Source organism: Rhinoraja longicauda, chromosome 3 (genome assembly GCF_053455715.1).
Source record: "Rhinoraja longicauda isolate Sanriku21f chromosome 3, sRhiLon1.1, whole genome shotgun sequence".
NCBI classification, from domain to species: Eukaryota; Metazoa; Chordata; class Chondrichthyes; order Rajiformes; family Arhynchobatidae; genus Rhinoraja; species Rhinoraja longicauda.
Window position 1 is genome coordinate 93,849,801 of NC_135955.1, and position 23,106 is coordinate 93,872,906.

General features: G+C 49.5%; 1 protein-coding gene across 4 annotated transcripts in view; it reads left to right on the forward strand.

Moving 5' to 3' along the window:
- LOC144592184 (teneurin-3-like) overlaps positions 1-23,106 on the forward strand; it is a 2,027,615-nt gene that overhangs the window by 1,804,075 nt on the left and 200,434 nt on the right. For all 4 annotated transcript variants that reach the window (XM_078396656.1, XM_078396657.1, XM_078396658.1 and 1 more), the window contains 2 exons: positions 2,866-2,964; positions 12,927-13,165. In XM_078396656.1, the coding sequence (XP_078252782.1) occupies positions 2,866-2,964; positions 12,927-13,165 (338 nt within the window). The remainder of the gene's footprint in view (positions 1-2,865; positions 2,965-12,926; positions 13,166-23,106) is intronic.

The window sequence follows — 23,106 nt, forward strand, 5'->3', positions numbered from 1 at the left end:
CAAAACGCTGGAGTAACTCAGCGGGACAGGCAGCACCTCTGGAGAGAAGGAATTGGTGACATTTCGGGTCGATACTTTCAGTCAGAGAGTTGTGAATCTGTGGAATTCTCTGCCTCTGAAGGCAGTGGAGGCCAATTGTCTGAATGTATTCAAGAGAGAGCTGGATAGAGCTCTTAAGGACAGCGGAGTCAGGGGGTATGGGGAGAAGGCAGGAACGGGGTACTGATTGAGAATGATCAGCCATGATCACATTGAATGGCGGTGCTGGCTCGAAGGGCCAAATGGCCTCCTCCTTCACCTATTGTCTATTGTCTATTGAGACCCTTCTTCAGTCTGATTTAAACCAGCAACTGCTGTTCTTTCCTATAGGTTTAAACACTCCAGTTAATAACCTGTCCAGGTCTCACACATATTGATTGATTGCAAGGTACGGCGTGAAAATGTGCCCTTTGGCCCATCGGGTCCACGCCGACCATCGATCACCTGTTCACTCGAGTTTAGACTTTAGACAACAGGTGGAGCAAAGGGGAAGATACAGAATGCAGAATATATTTCTCAGCATTGTAGTGCATCAGTTCCACAGACAAAGTCCAATGTCCGCAATGGGGTTGAGGTGAATCGGACAGTGCCCTAGCTCATGGATGGAACAGTGACGCAGCAGTAGAGTTGCTGCCTTATGGCTCCAGAGACCCGGGTTCGATCCCGGCCTCGGGTGCTGTCTGTGTGGAGTCATAGCGACACAGAATCAAACGCCCAACTTGCCCAGGCCGATCAACATGCCCCATCTACACTCGTCCCACCTGCCTGTGTCTGGCCCTTATCCCTCTAAACCTACCCTATCCGTGTACCTGTCCAAACGTTTCCAAAATGTTGCGATAGTACCTCTCCAACATCTCCAAAAAAAGACACAAAATGCTGGAGTAACTCAGCGGGTCAGGCAGCATCTCTGGAGAACATGGATAGGTGACGTTTCACAGAGCGCTGGAGTAACTCAGCGGGTCAGGCAGCATCTCTGGAGAGAAGGAATGGATGACGTTTCACAGAGTGCTGGAGTACCTCAGCGGGTCAGGCAGCATCTCTGGAGAACATGAATGGGTGAATATTGGGGTCAACTTACTTTGTGAATAGCTTTACAGGGCTAGAACGTGTTGCAATTTGTAGTGAGGCCGGGAGCAACCGCCCCACCAAGACAAAGGAGGATCCGGAGTGTGGGGACTGCCGTAAGGGGGGAGAGCAAAGGTGGACCTAGCGTGGGATACTTTGTGACTCTGTTGGTGCCCTTTATGTGGCAACTCTTTGCATACCTTGTGTAGAATATCACGGGTGACAATAAAGTATTATTCAATCTGGCCTTCATAACGAGAGGACTTGAGTTTCGGTGCAAAGAGGTCCTTCTGCAGTTGTACAGGGCCCTGGTGACACCGCACCTGGAGTACTGTGTGCAGTTTTGGTCTCCTAATTTGAGGAAGGACGTCCTTGCTATTGAGGCAGTGCAGTGTAGGTTCACTAGGTTAATCCCCGGGATGGCGGGACTGTCATATGAGGAAAGATTGGAAAGACTGGGTTTGTATTCACTGGAGTTTAGAAGGATGAGAGGGCATCTTATAGAAACGTATAAAATTATAAAAGGACTGGACAAGCTAGATGCAGGAAAAATGTTCCCAATGTTGGGGGAGTCCAGAACCAGGGGCCACACAGTCTAAGAATAAAGACGAGGCCATTTAGAACTGAGGTCAGAAGAAACTTTTTCACCCGGAGAGTTGTGAATTTGTGGAATTCTCTGCCACATAGGGCAGTGGAGGCCAAATCACTGGATGGATTTAAAAGAGAGTTAGACAGAGCTCTAGGGGCTAGTGGAATCAAGGGATATGGGGAGAAGGCAGGCACGGGTTACTGATTGTGGATGATCAGCCATGATCTCAATGAATGGCGGTGCTGGCTCGAAGGGCCAAATGGCCTCCTCCTGCACCTATTCTTTATGTTTCTAATCATTCGGGGGCGATGAGAACTGTATTTCTTTTGCCCTGTGTTACAAATGCTTGCAGGCCTTCACACAACGTACCTGATTTAAGTGTGTTTTTTTTACTTTTATACACACACACACATATATATATATATATATATATATATATATATATATATATATATATATATATATAAGAAAATAACTGCAGATGTAGGTACAAATCGAAGGTATTCACAAAATGCTGGAGTAACTCAGCAGGTCAGGCAGCATCTCAGACCACAAGATTATTAAGGGGTTGGACACGTTAGAGGCAGGAAACATGTTCCCAATGTTGGGGGAGTCCAGAACAAGGGGCCACAGTTTAAGAATAAGGGGTAGGCCATTTAGAACTGAGATGAGGAAAAACTTTTTCAGTCAGAGAGTTGTGAATCTGTGGAATTCTCTGCCTCAGAAGGCAGTTGGGGCCAATTCTCTGGATGCATTCAAGAGAGAGCTAGATAGAGCTCTTAAGGATAGCGGAGTCAGGGGGTATGGGGAGAAGGCAGGAACGGGGTACTGATTGAGAATGATCAGCCATGATCACATTGAATGGCGGTGCTGGCTCGAAGGGCCGAATGGCCACCTCCTGCACCTATTGTCTATTGTCTATTGTCTATTGTCAGGAGAGAAGGAATGGGTGACGTTTCGGGTCGAGACCCTTCTTCAGACCCGAAACATCACCCATTCCTTCTCTCCTGAGATGCTGCCTGACCCGCTGAGTTACTCCAGCATTCTGTGAGTATACATATATATATATATATATATATATTGTGGCCTGATTGCTGTTTTAGATGTTGTCGGTAAATGTTTTCCCGAGGTCACCTTTTTTTAACGTGTTTATGTCTCGTTTCTGCACATAGAAAATTAGCAAAGCAGGCAGTTCTTGAAAATGGGCATGACAACCTAATAGAGATGGATGTCTTTACCCCACCGTGCCACGATGGGAGTTACGGGGATGGGTACGTCATTCTGAAAAGCTAAGGCTAAATGTGATGTGAGCTGCTGACATAAATCCTCCCTGGCGCAGAAAAGGGGGAGACCAATTCTTTTGTCGTCCTAATTGACGACATTTTCAGCAACCGAGAAACCCTCTCTCTGATTTGTCGTACGCACAGCCAATTTAAATTTCTATTCGCAGTCGCGTTCTCCTGCAAGGCTGGCTACAAAACAAAATCACTTCTCTGTCAGCCTAGCAACAACTCATTTCGCAGTCAGGCAAGTGTCACTCCGGCGCTTTTAGTTCAGCTTAGGGATTTAGCGCGGAAACAGGCCCTTCGGCCCATCGGGTCCGCGCCGACCAGCGATCCCCGCGCACTAACACCATCCCACCCACACACACACCAATTTATACACACATACAAACCTGCAAACCTACAAACCCGCACGTCTTTGGAGCGTGGGGGGAAACCGAAGATCTCGTGGAAAACCCACGCAGGTTACGGGGAGAACGTGCAAACTCCATACAGGCGGCGCCCGTAGTCGGGATGGAACCCGGGTCTCCGGCGCTGCATTCGCTGTGAGGCGGCAACTCTACCGCTGCCCCACCATTTATAAATCTTCCTTCGATTCGGGGAACTGGTTCCACGAAAGATTGTTTCTGCCCTCCAGAGTTTGCAGGTAACAGGGGAAACCACATTTGAAACGTCTCTAAAAAAGTCTGCTGAGAAACAAGAAATACTTACTGTTATGGGCTTATAGACAATAGACAATAGGTGCAGGAGGAGGCCATTCGGCCCTTCGAGCCAGCACCGCCATTCAATGTGATCATGGCTGATCATTCTCAATCAGTACCCCGTTTCTGCCTTCTCCCCATACCCCCTGACTCCGCTATCCTTAAGAGCTCTATCTAGCTCTCTCTTAAATGCAGTCAGAGAATTGGCCTCCACTGCCTTCTGAGGCAGAGAATTCCACAGATTCACAACTCTCTGACTGAAAAAGTTTTTCCTCATCTCAGTTCTAAATGGCCTACCCCTTATTCTTAAACTGTGGCCCCTGGTTCTGGACTCCCCCAACATTGGGAACATGTTTCCTGCCTCTAACGTGTCCAACCACTCAATAATCTTATACGTTTTGAAAAGATCTCCTCTCACCCTTCTAAATTCCAGTATATACAAGACTGGTCGCTCCAGTTTTTCAACATATGACAGTCCCGCCATTCCAGGAATTATCCTAGTAACCTTGCCGAATCAAAAAGTGAAGAAACAACGTGGACACAGAGTGCTGGAGTAACTCAGCGGGACAGGCAGCATCTCCGGAGAGAAGGAACGGGTGACCCGTCTTCAGACTCGACCCGAAACGTCACCCATTCCTTCTCTCCAGAGGGTGCTGCCTGTCCCGCTGAGTTACTCCAGCATTGTATGTTTTAAACCTACACATCTTGTCTATTCACTGACGAGTCAAGCTGGATGTAGTTCACTCATCAAAGTCAGATCCCCAGTGCTTGCTTTCCTTGCACTCTCATCAGCATCACTCAAGTTTGGAACTGTTTTTATGAGTTTTAGCGACTGAAAGCAAATACACAGTGGACATCATCCATGTACCACGTCTTTGGTATAAACTAGTATCTGCAGTTGCTTCCTACAGATGAGTCACCCGCCAACGACAGTGGCAATCTGCGTAGACAGGTCAAACCTTTTAAATCTAATTATGAACATCAGAATTCAGAGCAGTAAGTTCCAACTGAAGCCCTTTATCTCTCCCCGTTCCCAATTTCACATTGAGCGTTATGTTCATCCTTGGCATTTTTGGCTGGTAACTGGGTCACTGTGAAACTTTCCAATCAGGATAAGTCCAAGCTTATTTAAGTTACCCCCGGGCCTGATGTGGTTTCTTAAAAACTAAAAAAATTCTTACGTCCCCCGTCGTTCACTGGGGATATTTTTAAAGTGGCGCAGCGGTAGAGTTGCTGCCTCACAGCGCCGGAGACCCGGGTTCCATCCCGACTAAGGGGTGCTGTCTGTACAGAGTTTGTACCTTCTCTCCGTGACCTGCGTGGGTTTTTCCCCAAGATTTCAGTTTGGTTTAGAGATACAGCACGGAAACAGGCCCTTCGACCCACTGAGTCCGCACCGACCAGCGATCCCCGCGCACTAACATCCCCTGGTCCCTGTGAGTTGGACGAGGGGATTGAAGACCAAGTTTGCAGTTGTCACGAAGATAGGTGGAGGGGCAGGTAGTGTAGAGAAAGCAGGGACGCTGCAGAAGGACGTGGACAGGTTGGGAGAGTGGGCAGAGAAGTGGCAGATGGAATACAGTGCAGCAAAGTGTGGAGTCGTGCATTTTGGTCGTAGGAATAAAGGCTTAGACTATTTCCTAAATGGGGAGAGAATCCAGAAATCGGAGGTGCAAAGGGACTTGGGAGTGGCTGGTGCACGATTCCCAAAAGGTTAATCTGCAAGTTGAATCAGTAGTAAAGAAAGCAAACTTATTTATTTCGAGGTGGCTTGTCTACAACAACAGGGATGTAATGCTGAGACTCCATAAGGCGCTGGTCAGGCCCCATTTGGAATATTGCGAGCAGTTTTGGGCCCCATATCTGAGGAAGGATGTGCTGGCTCTGGAGAGGGTCCAGAGGAGGTTTACAAGAATGATCCCAGGAATGAGTGGGTTAACCTATGATGAGCGTTTGTCAGCACTGGGCCTGTACTCGCTGGAGTTTAGAAGAATGAGGGGGGACCTCATTGAAACGTACGGAATAGTGAAAGGCCTGGATAGAGTGGACGTGGAGAGGATGTTTCCACTAGTGGGAGAGTCGTGGACCAGAGGGCACAGCCTCAGAATTAAAGGACGTTCTTTTAGGAAGGAGATGAGGAGAAATATCTTTAGTCAGAGGGTGGTGAATCTGTGGAATTCTTTGCCACAGACGGCTGTGGAGGCCAAGTCAGTGGATGTTTTTAAGGCAGAGATGGATAGATTCTTGATTAGTACGATGTCGGGGGTTGTGGAGAGAAGGCAGGAGAATGGGGTTAGGAGGGAGAGATAGATCAGCCATGATTGTATGGCGGAGTAGACTTGATGGGCCGAATGGCCTAATTCTACTCCTATAACCTATGACTTTATGACCTTGTGGGTTTCCTCCGGGCGCTCCGGTTTCCTCCCACACTCCAAAGACGTGCGGGTTTGTAGGTTAATTGTCCCTCTGTAAATTGCCTCCTAGTGTGTAGGGAGTGGATGAGAATGTGGGATAACATAGAACTAGTGTGAACCGGTGATCGATGGTCGGCGTGGACTCGGTGTGCCGAATGGGATGGTTCCGCGCTGTATCCCTACACTAAACTCCAGCTGAGTATCGCCAGATAAAATGGGTTTGAAACCGGCAATTCTCTCAGCGGTGAAAAGGAATTTCAATGACCTTGCAGTCGTTGACACGAGATCTATGCTATCCTAATTTCTCGTGCTTGGCGAGGACGCGATGGACTCGATCTGTCTCCATGATGCGTCTTTAAAATGGACTAAAACGAGGGCGGTCACGGTGGCGCTGCGGTAGAGTTGCCGCCTTACAGCGAATGCAGCGCCGGAGACCCGGGTTCCATCCCGACCATGGGCGCTGTCCGTACGGAGTTTGTACGTTCTCCCCGTGACCTGTGTGGGTTTTCTCCGAGATCTTTGGTTTCCTCCCACACTCCAAAGACGTGCAGGTTTGTAGGTTAATTGGCTGGGCAAATGTAAAAATCGCCCCTAGTGTGTGTAGGATAGTGTTAGTGTGCGGGGATCGCTGGACGGCGCGGACCCGGTGGGCCGAAAGGGCCTATTTCTGCGCTGTATCTCTAAACTAAACTAAACTAGACAGCGTGATTTCTCCGCGTGTTGTTCGTGTTCCTGACTACGGTGCTGTCAGTGCAGAGTTTACACCTTCTCCCTGTGATCTTGCAAGATTCCTCCGGGCGCTCCGGTTTCCTCCCGCACTCCAAAGACGTGCCGGTTTGCAGGTTAATTGGCTCTGATATCGTTGTGAGTTGTCTTTCGTGGGTGTAGAATAGTGTTAGTGTACGGGGTAATCACTGGCTGGCGTGGACGCAGTGGGCCGAAGGGCCTGTTTCCATGCTGTATCTATCTCTAAACTAAACTCTAGACAACAGGTGCAAGAAGGAACTGCAGATGCTGGTTTAAACCGAAGATAGACACAAAAAGCTGGAGTAACTCAACACGACCCAGTACTGAAACTGAAATATTTGTTTTAGTTTAGTTTAGATACAGCGCGGAAACAGGCCCTTCGGCCCACCGGGTCTGCGCCGGCCAGTGATCCCCGCACACTAACACTATCCCACACCCACTAGGGACAATTTTTACATTTACACCAAGCCAATTAACCTACAGACCTGCACGTCTTTGGAATGTGGGAGGAAACCGAAGATCTCGGAGAAAACCCACGCAGGTCACGGGGAGAACGTACGAACTCCGTACAGACGGCGCCCGTAGTTGGGATGGAACCCGGGTCTCCGGCGCTGCATTCGCTGTAAGGCGGCAACTCTACCGCTGCGCCACCGTGCCGTTATAAATCACATTGATCTAGATCCCTTTATGACACCTGGTAACTTAAACCATCGACCTCTGTTATTGTTATTTATGTATTCATTTAGAAAATAGACAATATGTGCAGGAGGAGGCCATTCGGCCCTTCGAGTCAGCACCGCCATTCACTGTGATCATGGCTGATCATCCACAATCAGTACCCCGTTCCTGCCTTCTCCCCATACCCCCTGACTCCGCTATCCTTAAGAGCTCTATCTAGCTCTCTCTTGAATGCATTCAGAGAATTGGCCTCCACTGCCTTCTGAGGCAGAGAATTCCACAGATTCACAACTCGCTGAGTTGATTGGGCATGGTTTTCATTGATTGAATTATAGTCACAACTCATATGTTCATAGGGTCTCCGAGCAGAATTTGGCCATTCGGCCCATCGAGTCCACTCCTCCATTCAATCATGGCTGATCTATCTCTCCCTCCTAACCCCATTCTCCTGCCTTCTCCCCATAACCCCTGACACCCGCACTAATCAAGAATCATACATCATCATACAGCTCCAAAGCAGATCCTTGCGTCCAACCTGTCCACGCCGGCCTAAATTGTCCCATCTAAGCTAGAACCAATGCCCGCATTTGGCCCATATCCGTTGAGGAAAAACTTTTTCAGTTGGAGAGTTGTGAATCTGTGAAATTCTCTGCCTCAGAAGGCAGTGGAGGCCAATTCTCTGAATGCTTTCAAGAGAGAGCTAGATGGAGCTGTAAAGGATAGCGGAGTCAGGGGGTATGGGGAGAAGGCAGGAACGGGGTACTGATTGAGAATGATCAGCCATGATCACATTGAATGGCGGTGCTGGCTCGAAGGGCCGAATGGCCTCCTCCTGCACCTATTGTCTATTGATTAGTAAGAGTGTCAAAGGTTATGGGAAGAAGGCAGGAGAATGGGGTTGAGAGGGAGATATAGTTCAGCCATGGTTAAATGGCAGAGGAGACTCGATGGGCCGAATGGCCTAATTCTGCTCCAATGACTTATGATTTATTAACATCCCACTAAATCTTTCCTATCCATGTACCCCACGTGACCTCACCCAGCCAGCGGCCACGTGCTCCCGCTCCAACAATGGCGGCCGCCCGGGCCGGGAGGCGGGTTGCTATGCAACCTCCATTAGGCAGCGCCCGGGCCTACACTGTTCGGGCCTACAGTGTCCAGGCCTACAGCGCCCCCTCGGGCCTAATACGGGATAAGGGCGGTCCCTTACGGGACAAACCAATTTAGCCCAATATACGGGATGTCCCGGCCAATAGGGGACAGTTGGCAACCCTGGTCTCCACCACTACATCTAGCAGCGCGTTCCAGGCCCCCACCACTCTCTCTGTTAAAAATAACTTGCCCCACACATCTCCTGTAACCTTTGCCCCTCTCTCCTTTGACATTCCAACTTGCAATACCTCAACAACAAAAAAACGCACGCGCACACACACACACACACACACATTAAGAAAAACCCTATTCTCCAAATGCTGGCAGATAAGTGATTTACGGAGTGATTTGTTCATAACTACTACCCAAATATTAGTATTATTGATGCAAAGCAATCGGAAAGTTGTGGATGGCTTACACTTGGAATTGAAGAAAAAGTTCATTGGACTGTGAGAGTTACCAACTTATGCACCTGTAGAAACGAATATATTTGGTTCAATTCCAAACCTGGTTTTACCCTGAAGCAGAGTTGAACTTAACCCTGCTCATAACTTGTGTGTCAGCTTGCATCACTTTCTGCCGTTATTTCCCTCTCCTGAATGTGACAGTTGTTTGCATTAATGTCTCAAAGTTTAAAAACAAAACGCAGTTGAGAAATGCTTAACTTTGCTAATTTTGCTTTTGCTTTCTCGGCCGGTTTCTATTCATTTCCCACAGTGCCCCGGTCTGTTTCATTTGCACTCTGCACTCCCAATATTGCTTCCAAGATGGCACCCAACCCAGGCGACCCTTTGCCAGCCAGCCACAGAAGCAGATCTACAATCACACATTACAATCGCCCCATACTCTTCAATCTCTACTCCTGCAGCAACGGTTGCCAACTTCCTCACTCCCAAATAAGGGACAAAAGGTGACGTCACCGCTCCCGCGCCCCATGTGACCTCACGCAGCCAGCGGCCACGTCCTCCGGCTCCACCAATGGCCGCCGCCCGGGCCGGGAGGCCGGTTGCTATGCAACTTCCGTTAGGCGAATGCACTCGGCCCTGCTCCCCGAACACACTCCGTTAGCCTACATTGTCTGGGCCTACAGTGGCCCCCGGGCCTACTGTGTCCGGTCCTACAGCGCCCCCTGGGCCTACAGTGGCCCCCAGGCCTACAGCATCCGGGCCTACAGCGCCCCCTGGGCCTACAGTGGCCTACAGTGGCCCCCGGGCCTACTGTGTCCGGACCTACAGCGCCCCCTGGGCCTACAGTGGCCCCCGGGCCTACAGCGTCCGGGCCTACAGCGCCCCCCGGGCCTAATACGGGACAAGGGCGATCCCATACGGGACAAACCATTTTAGCCCAAAATACGGTATGTCCCGGCTAATACAGGACAGTTGGCAACCCTGCCTTGGACTATCCTTGATCGGACTTTGCTGGCTTTACCTTGCACTAAACGTTATTCCCTTATCATGTATCTGTACACTGTGGACGGCTCGATTGTAATCATGTATTGTCTTTCTGCTGACTGGTTAGCGCGCAACAAAAGCTTGACCTCGGTACACGGGACAATAAACTAAACTGACCTGAACTGTACTGTCGTGCGGAGTTCACGTTCTGTACTGACTGCATGATGGTTAAACGTGCTTTCTCGGTTTCTGCTGTCTTGCACTTCCCCATGTCTAACTGCCTTGTCGTATGCTTTGGGCCCACTGTGTTGCTCTCTTGACATGATATTGACAAAATCTGTTGCGATTTAACCTAGGTTTTGCATGGAAACAGGCCCTTCGGCCCATCGAGCCCACGCCAACCATCGATTACCCGTTCACACAGTTGTCCTATGTTATCCCACTTTCCCATCCACTCCCCTGCACACTAGGTTCATGAAAATTATCCCAGCAATGATTGGGTTAACCTACGATGAGCGTTTGTCAGCACTGGGCCTGTACTCGCTGGAGTTTAGAAGGATGAGGGGGGACCTCATTGAAACTTACTGAATAGTGAGCGGCCCGGATAGAGTGGATGTGGGGAGGATGTTTCCACTAGTGGAAGAGTCTAGGACCAGAGGCCACAGCCTCAGAATTAAAGGACGTGCCTTTAGGAAAGGGATGAGGAGAAATTTCTTTAGTCAGAGGGCAGTGAATCTGTGGAACTCATTGCCACAGACGGCTGTGGAGGCCAAGTCAGTGGATATTTTTAAGGCAGAGATTGACAGATTCCCAGCAGGCACAAAATGCTGGAGTAACTCAGCGGGTCAGGCAGTAACTGTCCCGAGATGCTGCCTGACCCGCTGAGTTACTCCAGGGAGAGGGGAGGAGAGGAGTGGCAAGGCCAGCAGCATAATCAAGGACCAGTCTCACCCCGGCCACTCCCTCTTCTCCCCTCTCCCATCGGGCAAGAGGTACAGAAGTGTGAAAACGAACACCTCCGGATTCAGCGACAGTTTCTTCCCGGCTGTTATCAGGCAACTGAACCATCCTACCACAACCAGAGAGCAGTGCTGAACTACTATCTACCTCATTGGTGACCCTCGGACTATCCTTGATCGGACTTTGCTGGGTTTACCTTGCACTAATGAAGAAAGACTGGATAGACTAGGCTTATACTCACTGGAATTTAGAAGACTGAGGGGGGATCTTATTGAAACATATAAAATTCTTAAGGGGTTGGACAGGCTAGATGCGGGAAGATTGTTCCCGATGTTGGGGAAGTCCAGAACCAGGGGTCACAGCTTAAGGATAAGGGGGAAGTCTTTTAGGACCGAGATGAGAAAAAATTTCTTCACACAGAGTGGTGAATCTGTGGAATTCTCTGCCACAGAAGGTAGTTGAGGCCAGTTCATTGGCTATATTTAAGAGGGAGTTAGATGTGGCCCTTGTGGCCAAAGGGATCATGGGGTATGGAGAGAAGGCAGGTACGGGATACTGAGCTGGATGATCAGACATGATCATATTGAATGGCGGTGCGTACAGGCTCGAAGGGCCGAATGGCCTACTCCTGCACCTATTTTCTATGTTTCTAAACGTTATTCCCTTATCATGTATCTGTACACTGTAAATAGATTGATTATAATTGTGTTGTCTTTCCGCTGACTGGTTAGCACGCAACAGAAGCTGTTCACTGTACCTCGGTACACGTGACAATAAACTAAATTGAACTGAAATGAACTTGTCCGGCAAGCCTCCTGCCTAAACAGCACAATCATCTTTAAGCAAATGTATTATGATGTCCTTGCAAACTCAATGATATGGGTAACAACTCCTGACATCCCAGACAGTGACATACCAGCCTCTTGTCATAGTTTATGAGTAATGACAGGGGCTGTCTTGAATAGAGGTGGGGCAGGGGTTTTTGTTAGTGGGATGAATTTTAGTGTAGTTTAGTTTAGAGTCACAGCGCGGAAACAGGCCCTTCGGCCCACCGAGTCCGCGCCGACCAGCGATCCCCGCACACTATGGGCGGTCACGGTGGCACAGCGGTAGAGTTGCCGCCTTACAGCGAATACAGCGCCGGAGACCCGGGTTCCATCCCGACTACGGGCGCTGCCTGTACGGAGTTTGTACGTTCTCCCCGTGACCTGCGTGGGTTTTCTCCAAGATCTTCGGTTTCCTCCCACACTCCAAAGACGTGCAGGTCTGTAGGTTGATTGGCTTGGTATAAATGTAAAAATTGTCCCTAGTGGGTGTAGGATCGTGTTAGTGTGCGGGGATCGCTGGTCGGCGCGGACCCGGTGGGCCGAAGGGCCTGTTTCCGCGCTGTATCTCTGAACTAAACGAAACTAACACTTTTCCACACACCCTATATCAAATTTTTTTACAATTTTACCAAGACATAGAAACATAGAAACATAGAAAATAGGACCCTTCGAGCCTGCACCGCCATTCAATATGATCATGGCTGATCATCCAATTCAGTATCCCGTACCTGCCTTCTCTCCATACCCCCTGATCCCTTTAGCCACAAGGGCCACATCTAACTCCCTCTTAAATATAGCCAATGAACTGGCCTCAACTACCTTCTGTGGCAGAGAATTCCACAGACTCCCCACAATTTTGTTTCAATAAGATCCCCTCTCATCCGTCTAAATTCCAGCGTGTGCAAGCCCAGTCGCTCCAGTCTTTCAACATACGACAGTCCCGCCATTCCGGGAATTAACCTAGTAAACCTACGCTGCACGAATGTCCGCTTGTGGTGTTTGTTGTTCTGCGTCGAGGCCCTCGTCTGATTCTCCTCTCCCTCCCCACCCCTCCCCCCCCCCCCCCCCCCCCACCTCCAGGCACTTCCTCTTCAAGACGGGAACAGGAACGACGCCGCTGTTCAGCACCGCCTCCCCGGGCTACACAATGGCATCCAGCGCGGTCTACTCACCGCCGCCCCGCCCGCTGCCCCGCAACACGCTCTCGCGGAGCGCGTTCAAGTTCAAGAAGACGTACAAGTACTGCAGTTGGAAGTGCACGGCCTTGTGCGCCGTGGCCGTGTCCGTCGTTCTGGCCGTCCTGCTCTCCTATTTCATAGGTAAGTGTTCGAAACCGCGGCGGGGTGGAGCCGCCGCCTCCCTGGTTCCACCCCGACCACGGGCCCTGGCGCTGTTCCGTACGGAGTTTGTACGTTCTCCCCCGTGACCCGCGTGGGTTTGCTCCGAGATCTCCGGTTTTCCTCCCGCGCTCCAGAAGGCGTGCGGGTTTTGATCACAGCGGTAGAGCTGCTGCCTTACAGTGCTGGAGGTCTGAGTGCGATCCTGACTACGGGTGCTGTCTGTACGGAGTTCATATGTTCTTCCCGTAACCACGTGGGTTTTCCCCAGGCGCTCTGGTTTCCTCCCACACATTCCAAAGAGGTACAGGTTTATAGGCTACTTCAGCTTCAGTAACAACTGTAAATTGGCACTGGTGTAGTGTGGGATAGTGCTCGTGTACGGGGATCGCTGGTCGGCGCGGACTCAGTGGGCCGAAGGGCCTGTTTCTGCGCTGTGTCTCTAAACTCCAAAGATGTACAGGTTGGTGGGTTAATTGGCTGGGGTTTGGTTTCTCGGTATAAGTGTAAATTGTCCCTAGTGTGTGTAGGATGGTGTTAGTGTGCGGGGATCGCTGGGCGGCGCGGACTTGGTGGGTCGAAGGGCCTGTTTCCGCACTGTATCTCTAAACTGAAAAACTAACCATCCCTCCATTGACGCAGTAATGAGAGAGAAGAAATTGTTTTGCTTCCACAAGATTTGACAGTGGCGATCTGATAGAACATCTTGCACAGGCTGGGGGAAGGCAAGTCTTGATTTTAGTTTAGAGACACAGCGCGGAAACAGGCCCTTTCGGCCCACCAGGTCCGCGCCGACCAGCGATCCCCGCACACTAACACTATCCTACACACACTAGGGACAATTTTTACACTTATACCAACAAGCCAATTAACCTACAAACCCGCACGTCTTTGGAGTGTGGGAGGAAACCGAAGATCTCGGAGAAAACCCACGCAGGTCACGGGGAGAACGTACAAACTCCGTGCAGACGGCGCCCGTAGTCGGGATGGAACCCGGGTCTCCGGCGCTGCATTCGCTGTAAGGCAGCAACTCTACCGCTGCGCCACCGTGAATTGGTTAGGAAGAACTTGCAGATGCTGGTTTAGACCGGAGAGACACAGAAAGCTGGGCCCGGGGTTCACTTTGATGAGATCCCTTGAGGAACCAGTGGTTCGTATCAAAGTTTCCCTGTTGATGAACGACTGACAGCTCAGGTAGAAACAGGGAAGAAAAGATTGATTCCAAACTTTAAAAACGCGGTCCCATCAGGACGCGTTAATATTCCAGCATGACAGGAATCAAGAAATCGTGGGTTTGAAATGTTACATCAAAATAAAATCAAGCCACATTTCAAATCACAATGAGACTACGGAATAAATAAATCGTAGCTGGATCAAAATGTATTTATTATTTCTGTGTTATACATTTTTAAATCAAATATCATTTGTACCAGAAAATGACGGATATCATCTTATATTGATCGCCTTGTCTCATTGTCTGTGCATGAAAGATTCAAAGCTGTGCTGTTCTCGTGTCTGCACACTGTGGATGGCTTGAATGTAATTGGGTATCGCCTTTCCGCTGACTGGTTGGCACGCAACAACAAAACTTTCACTGTACAAGTGACAATAAAATAAACTATGAGGACATAATATCAGTGGCGCAGCGGTAGAGTTGCTGCCTCACAGTGCCAGAGACCTGGGTTCCATCCGGACTTTCGTGCAAACCTACACCCTCTCCAGAGCCAGCACACTTTCTTTCTCTCCCTCTCTCCCTCCCTCCTTCCCTCCTACCTTCCCTCTCTCCCCCCCCTCTCTCCCCTTTCTCTCCCCCCTCTCCCCTCTCTCTCTCTCACCCTCCCTCACCCTCCCTCTCTCTCTCTCTCCCTCCCTCCCTCGCTCTCACTCTCTCTCCCTCTCTCTCCCTCCCTCCCTCCCTCTCTCCCTCCCTCTCTCTCTCTCTCTCCCTCTCTCCCTTCCTCCCTCCCACCCTCCTCCCCTCCCTCCTTCCCTACCTCTCTCTCCCTCTCTCTCCCCTCTCTCTTCCCCCTCTCCCCCCCTCTCTCTCTTCCCTCCTCTCCCCCTCTCTCTCTCTTCCCTCCTCTCCCCCTCTCTCTCCCGCCCTCTCTCCCCTTTCTCTCCCCCTCCCTCGCTCCCCCCCTCTCTCCCCTCTCTCTCCTCCCTCTCCCTCCCCCTCTCCCTCCCCCCTCTCTCCCCTCTCCCTCTCTTCCCCCCTCTCCCCTCTCTCTTTCTCCTGCAATGAGTTGCAACACTCCAATCAGTTGTAATCTGAAAACGACCTCTCTGATCACCAAATCCTAGATTCTGTTCAATTACAAGATTGTATTAACAGAGAAAATACCTTCAGAAACCCATTACCAACTCTGCCGTCTCACCCAGCAAGTGGGACATATAAATGCACGAAGAAATGCAATGGGAAAAAAAACCTCATTCATCCCGCCCACCCTCGCAAGCACAGCCCTGCTCAACAAAGTGCTTCTCCAAGTAATTACCCAGCTCTTTGGCTGAGGGGAGTGGAGTTAGTATTTGGTCAAATAAGTTGCATAAAAAGAATTTAGGCGCAGTGGTAGAGTTGCTGCCTTACAGCAAATGCAGCGCTGGAGACCCGGGTTCCATCCCGACTACGGGTTGTACACACTGGAATTTAGAAGGATGAGAGGGGATCTTATTGAAACATATGATCATTAAGGGGTTGGACACGTTAGAGGCAGGAAACATGTTCCCAATGTTGGGGGAGTTCAGAACAAGGGGCCACAGTTTAAGAATAAGGGGTAGGCCATTTAGAACGGAGATGAGGAAAAACTTTTTCAGTCAGAGAGTGGTGAATCTGTGGAATTCTCTGCCTCAGAAGGCAGTGGAGGCCAATTCTCTGGATGCTTTCAAAAGAGAGCTAGATAGAGCTCTTAAGGATAGCGGAGTCAGGGGGTATGGGGAGAAGGCAGGAACGGGGTACTGATTGCGGATGATCAGCCATGATCACATTAAATGGCGGTGCTGGCGCGAAAAGCCGAATGGCCTCCTCCGACACCTATTGTTTGTTGTCCTGTCTGCACGGAGTTTGTACTTTCATCCCCGTGACCTGCGTGGGTTTTCAACGGGTGCTCCGGTTTCCTCCCACACTCCAAAGACGTGCAGGTTTGTAGGTTAATTGGCTTGGTATAAATGTAAAAATTGCCCCTAGTGTGGGTGTAGGATAGTGTTAGTGTGCGGGGATCGCTGGTCGGAGCGGACCCGGTGGGCCGAAGGGGCCTGTTTCCGCGCTGTATCTCTAAACATAAACATAAACAATAAATGAGAGAACAAAATATGATCATTTTTAAAAATTCAAGTTTAGTTTGGAGATACAGCGCGGAAACAGGCCCTTCGGCCCAACAAGTCCACACCGATCCCCGTACATTAACACTATCCTACACACATTAGGGACAATCTACATTTATACCAAGCCAATCAACCTACAAACCTAAAGGTCTTCAGAATGTGAGATGAAACTGAAGATCTCGGAGAAAACCCACGCAGGTCACGGGGAGAACGTACAGACTCCGTACAGACGGCGCCCGTAGTCGGGATCGGCCGTAGGGCCTGTTCCAACGTTGAATCCCTAAACTACACTAAGCTAAAGCTAAACAAAAGGTGCAGCAAAAAAACTGCAGATGCTGGTTAAAATCGAAGGTAGACAAAAAACGCTGGAGTAACTCAGCGGGTCAGGCAGCATCTCAGGAGAGAAGGAATGGGTGACGTTTCGGGTCGAGACCCTTCTTCAGATTGATGTCAGGGGAGGGGGCGGGACAAAGATAGAATGTAGGAGGGTCGAGACCCGAAACGTCACCCATTCCTTCTCTTCCGAGATGCTGCCTGACCCGCTGAGTTACTCCAGCACTCTGTGAAACGTCACCTATCCATGTTCTCCACAGACGCTGCCTGACCCGCTGAGTTACTCCAGCACTCTGTGAAACGTCACCTATCCATGTTCTCCACAGATGCTGCCTGACCCGCTGAGTTACTCCAGCACTCTGTGAAACGTCACCTATCCATGTTCTCCACAGATGCTGCCTGACCCACTGAGTTACTCCAGCATTTTGTGTCTACTTTTTTTAAAAAGTACAGGATATGATCTAATTTCTATGCAAGAGAATAAACACGAGGTGATTTGTTTTGCCTTGAAGCGTCATCAGAGACACAGATGTCAACACTGCTGTGAATGTCAGCGTTAGCCCAGCATGGACTCGTTTACAAGATGCAAATTGTCTTGATGCGTGGCACGGTCTCTTTAGAAATAATAATTGGTTAGATGTCGAGCGTATCACTTGTAAAGAGCCAGGTTCAGCTGGGTTATGTTCACGGGCAACTAAAACGATGTTCTCATGCTAACGCCCGGCTATTTCTGCAAATGTCAAACATGGCAAATCTCTTCATAAATCTCGGGAAGATGAGACTCTGGAGATGTGAGGGAGCGGCAGGTCGTGTGTGACGGGGCGTGGAAGCGAATGGTCACACTCACACAGAGAGAAATGGCCGAGCCTTCTGGGAAAACATCTATAAGGGGCGGTCACGGTGGCGCGGCGGTAGAGTTGCTGCCTTACAGCGAATGCAGCGCCGGAGACCCGGGTTCCATCCCGACTACGGGCGCTGTCTGTACGGAGTTTGTATGTTCTCCCCGTGACCTGCGTGGGTTTTCTCCGAGATCTTGCGCGAGAAATTGTGGACACATTGGTGATCATTTTCCAATGTTCTATAGATTCAGGATCAGTTCCTGTGGATTGGAGGGTAGCTAATGTTGTCCCACTTTTTAAGAAAGGAGGGAGAGAGAAAACGGGAAATTATAGACCAGTTAGTCTGACATCAGTGGTGGGGAAGATGCTGGAGTCAATTATAAAAGACGAAATTGCGGAGCATTTGGATCGCAGTAACAGGATCATTCCGAGTCAGCATGGATTTACGAAGGGAAAATCATGCTTGACTAATCTTCTGGAATTCTTTGAGGATGTAACTAGGAAAATTGACTGGGGAGAGCCGGTGGATGTGGTGTACCTTGACTTTCAGAAAGCCTTCGACAAGGTTCCACATAGGAGATTAGTGGGCAAAATTGGAGCACATGGTATTGGGGGTAGGGTACTGACATGGATAGAACGTTGGTTGACAGACAGAAAGCAAAGAGTGGGGATAAATGGGTCCCTTTCAGAATGGGAGGCAGTGACTAGTGGGGTACCGCAAGGCTCGGTGCTGGGGGTATGGGGAGAAGGCAGGAACGGGGTCCTGATTGAGAATGATCAACCATGATCACATTGAATGGCGGTGCAGCCTCGAAGGGCCGAATGGCCTCCTCCTGCACCTATCGTCTATTGTCTATTGTCTATCTTCGGTTGCCTCCCACACTCCAAAGGCGTACAGGTTTGTAGGTTAATTGGCTTGTTGGTATAAATGTATAAACTGTCCCTAGCGGGTGTGGGATAGTGTTAGTGTGCGGGGATCGCTGGTCGTCGTGGACCCGGTGGGCCGAAAGGGCTTGTTTCCGTGCTGTATCTCTAAACTAAATTAAACTAAACTACACAGTTCAACCGGGCACTCTGCAGCAGAGATAATGGACTGCTGAAGGCCTGGATCGAGCGGATGTGGGAGGATGTTTCTACGAGTGTGGAATCATCAGCCAGAGTATTGAGCATAGACGTTGGGAGTCTGAAGAAGGGTCTCGCCCCGAAACGTCACCCATTCCTTGTCTCCAGAGATGCTGCCTGACCCGCTGAGTTACTCCAGCACTCTGTGAAACGTCACCTATCCATGTTCTCCAGAGATGCTGCCTGACCCGCTGAGTTACTCCAGCATTTTGTGTCTTATGTTTGGTGTAAACCAGCATCTGCAGTTCCTCCCTCCACAACCTGTCCGTTAGTTATGCTTGTGTTACTTCCAGCGAGCTGTTATCAGGCAACTGAACCATCCTACCACAACCAGAGAGCAGTGCTGAACTACTATCTACCTCATTGGTGACCCTCGGACTATCCTTGATCAGACTTTGCTGGCTTTACCTTGCACTAAACGTTATTCCGTTATCATGTATCTGTACACTGTGGACGGCTCGATTGTAATCATGTATTGTCTTTCCGCTGACTGGTTAGCACGCAACAAAAGCTTTTCACTGTACCTCGGTACACGTGACAATAAACTAAACTGAAAATAAATTGAAACAGAATGGCTAAAACTAAACCAAACTAACCCCCTCCCTTCCCCTCCTCCTTCCCAGATCTCCCTCTATCTTCCTGTCTCCACCTATATCCTTCCTTTGTCCCGCCCCTCTGACATCAGTCTGAAGAAGGGTCTCGACCCGAAACGTTACTCATTCCTTCTCTCCCGAGATGCTGCCTGACCCGCTGAGTTACTCCAGCATTTTGTGAATAAATTGATTTGTACCAGCATCTGCAGTTATTTTCTTATATAAACCCCTCACACTGTTTGTTGTTGAACTGAAAACAATGGCAGGGACTCTTAGGTTAAGTTTAGTTTGGATTAGTTTATTGTCACATGTACCGTGGTACAGTGAAAAGCTTTTTGTTGCATGCTAACCAGTCTACAATCCTGCGGTGTGAATTTTGAAGATTGACACGAAGTGCTGGAGTTACTCAGCGGGTCAGGCAGCATCTCTGGAGAGAATTAAATTGAAGGTAGACACAAAATGCTGGAGGAACTCAGCGGGCCAGGCAGCATCTCTGGAGAGAATTAAATTGAAGGTAGACACAAAATGCTGGAGTTACTCAGCGGGTCAGGCAGCATCTCGGGAGAGAAGGAATGGGTGACTTTTCCGATCGAGACCCTTTCTTCGGACTGAGGAAGGGTCTCGACCCGAAACGTCACCCATTCCTTCTCTCCAGAGATGCTGCCTGACCCGCTGAGTTACTCCAGCGTTTTGCGCCTACCTTCGACTTAAACCAGCCTCTGCAGTTTTATTCCCCTCAGTAAAACCTCTCGTTGGGCCGAAGGGCCCGTTTACCCGCCACATCTCCGCAAACATAAAGCTCGCGCAGCGCCTGCAAGCTGGATCCATAATGTATGGCGCGGAGCGAAGAAACTTCAAAAGTCAGAGGTTGTTGCAAGGAGATGTCACCAGGACACAGTGCTGTAATGGTCGGCAAAGAAACCGCGCCGACTCGCTTGCTATCAGTCAAGAAGCATATGATCGCAGCAGGAGGCTGGAGATAAAGGCTAATTTATGGAGAATTATGCGCTCATAATCATACAAAACCCCCTGAAGGGGTGAACATGACTTTGCATCTTTCCTTCTGCGGCTTCCTTCATCTCAGCTTCTTGTTTTGATTATCGCATCCCGAATGTTTTTCCAAGCTTTGCTTCCTGCTTTGCTCAAAGCTTCGTGAGCCACATGTTGTGCTTCTGTATGAAATCCTGTCAGATTTAATATGGGACATGAAAGTAAACCAGTAATGGTGTGTTAGTTATTCATAAGCTCCGAATATGCACACAGACTGTTGAACAGCACAAGGAAAATAATCCGAGCGTGTCATTTAGCGGTAAATTCATTTGACCCTTTTGTGCTTGATACTAAATCTTTTCATCAGCTGCCACATTTATCTATCATCAGCATGCAAATGATTTGGCTGAAGTACAAAATCATCAGAGGAATAGATCGGGTAGACGCACAGAGTACAGAGTACTCTTGCCCAGAGTAGTGGAATCGAGAACCAGAAGACATGGTTTTAATTCACAAAATGCTGGAGTAACTCAGCAGGTCAGGCAGCATCTCGGGAGAGAAGGAATGGGTGACGTTTCGGGTCTTCTTCAGACATGGTTTTAGTTTGGTTAAGGGATACGGCGCAGAAACATGTTCCCAATGTTGGGGGGGCCTGTTTCTACACTGTATCACTCGATGACTCTATGTCTCTATGTCTCTATGGCTCCACAATCTCCAGAGATGGTGCCTGAGATGGTGCCTGACCATCCACCAGTTGAGTTATTCCCGCACCTGGAGTACTGTGTGCAGTTTTGGTCTCCAAATTTGGGGAAGGATATTCTTGCTATTGAGGGCGTGCAGCGCAGGTTCACTAGGTTAATTCCCGGAATGGCGGGACTGTCGTATGTTGAAAGACTGGAGCGACTAGGCTTGTATACACTGGAATTTAGAAGGATGAGAGGGAATCTTATCGAAACATATAAGATTATTAAGGGGTTGGACACGTTAGAGGCAGGAAACATGTTCCCAATGTTGGGGGAGTACAGAACCAGGGGCCACCGTTTAAGAATAAGAGGTAGGCCATTTAGAACGGAGATGAGGAAAAACATTTTCAGTCAGAGAGTTGTGAATCTGTGGAATTCTCTGCCTCAGAAGGCAGTGGAGGCCAATTCTCTGAATGCATTCAAGAGAGAGCTAGATAGAGCTCTTAAGGATAGCGGAGTCAGGGGGTATGGGGAGAAGGCAGGAACGGGGTACTGATTGAGAATGATCTGCCATGATCACATTGAATGGCGATGCTGGCTCGAAGGGCCGAATGGCCTCCTCCTGCACCTATTGTCTATTGTCTAAACAGGCCCTTCGGCCCACCGAGTCCGCAGCCGATCAATCATACCCAGCAGACTTACACTATCCTACACACTCAGGGCTAATTAGACTTTTAGATTTAGATTTTACATTTAGATTTAGATTTAGATTTAGATTTAGATTTAGATTTAGAGATACGGCGCAGAAACAGGCCCTTCGGCCCACCGGGTCCGCACTGCCCAGCGATCCCCGCACACTAACACTATCTTACACCCACTAGGGACAATTTTTTTAACATTTGCCTAGCCAATTAACCTACAAACCTGCACGTCTGTGGAGTGTGGGAGGAAACCGAAGATCTCGGAGAAAACCCACGCAGGTCACGGGGAGAACGTACAAACTCCGTACAGACGGCGCCCGTAGTCAGGATCGAACCTGAGTCTCTGGCGCTGCATTCGCTGTAAGGCAGCAACTCTACCGCTGCACCACCGTGCCGCCCAAAGCTAAATAACTTGAGTCAGAGGGCGGTGAATCTGTGGGATTCATTGCCACAGAAGGCTGTGGAGGCCAAGTCAGTGGATATTTTGAAAGCAGATGTTGGCAAGAGGCCCAGTGTAAATTGGAGGAACAGCACCTCATATTTCGCTTGGGTCGTTTACACCCCAGCGGTATGAACATTGACTTCTCTAATTTCAGATAGATCCTGCATTCCCTCCCTCTCTATCCCCTCCACCTTCCCAGTTCTCCCACTAGTCTTCCTGTCTCCGACTACATTCTATCTTTGTCCCGCCCCCTCCCCTGACATCAGTCTGAAGAAGGGTCTCGACCAGAAACGTCAACCATTCCTTCTCTCCAGAGATGCTGCCTGACCCGCTGAGTTACTCCAGCACTCTGTGAAACGTCACCTATCCATGTTCTCCAGAGATGCTGCCTGACCCGCTGAGTTACTCCAGCGTTCTGTGTCTACCTTTGACAGATTCTTGATTAGTGCGGGTGTCAGGGGTTTTGGGGAGAAGGCAGGAGAATGGGGTTGAGAGGGAGAGACAGATCAGCCGTGATTGAGTGATGGAGTAGACTCGATGGGCCGAATGGCCTAATTCTGTTCCTATCATTTAAATGCCAATATCGTAACCGCTTCCACTAACCAAAGACCGATAAAGCTGCATCATTACTTCCATCACTCTCCTCAGTATTCTGTCGATGGAGGGGCCTTGATGTGCTTTCTATGTGATTATGTCAATATGCCGGGCCCAGGGCTGATCTTCAAAGATCCTCATTGCCTGCTGCACACTCCATAGAAACATAGGAAATAGGTGCAGGAGGAGGCCATTCGGCCCTTCGAGCCAGCACCGCCATTCATTGTGATCATGGCTGATCATCCACAATCAGTAACCCGTGCCTGCCTTCTCCCTATATCCCTTGATTCCGCTAGCCCCTAGAGCTC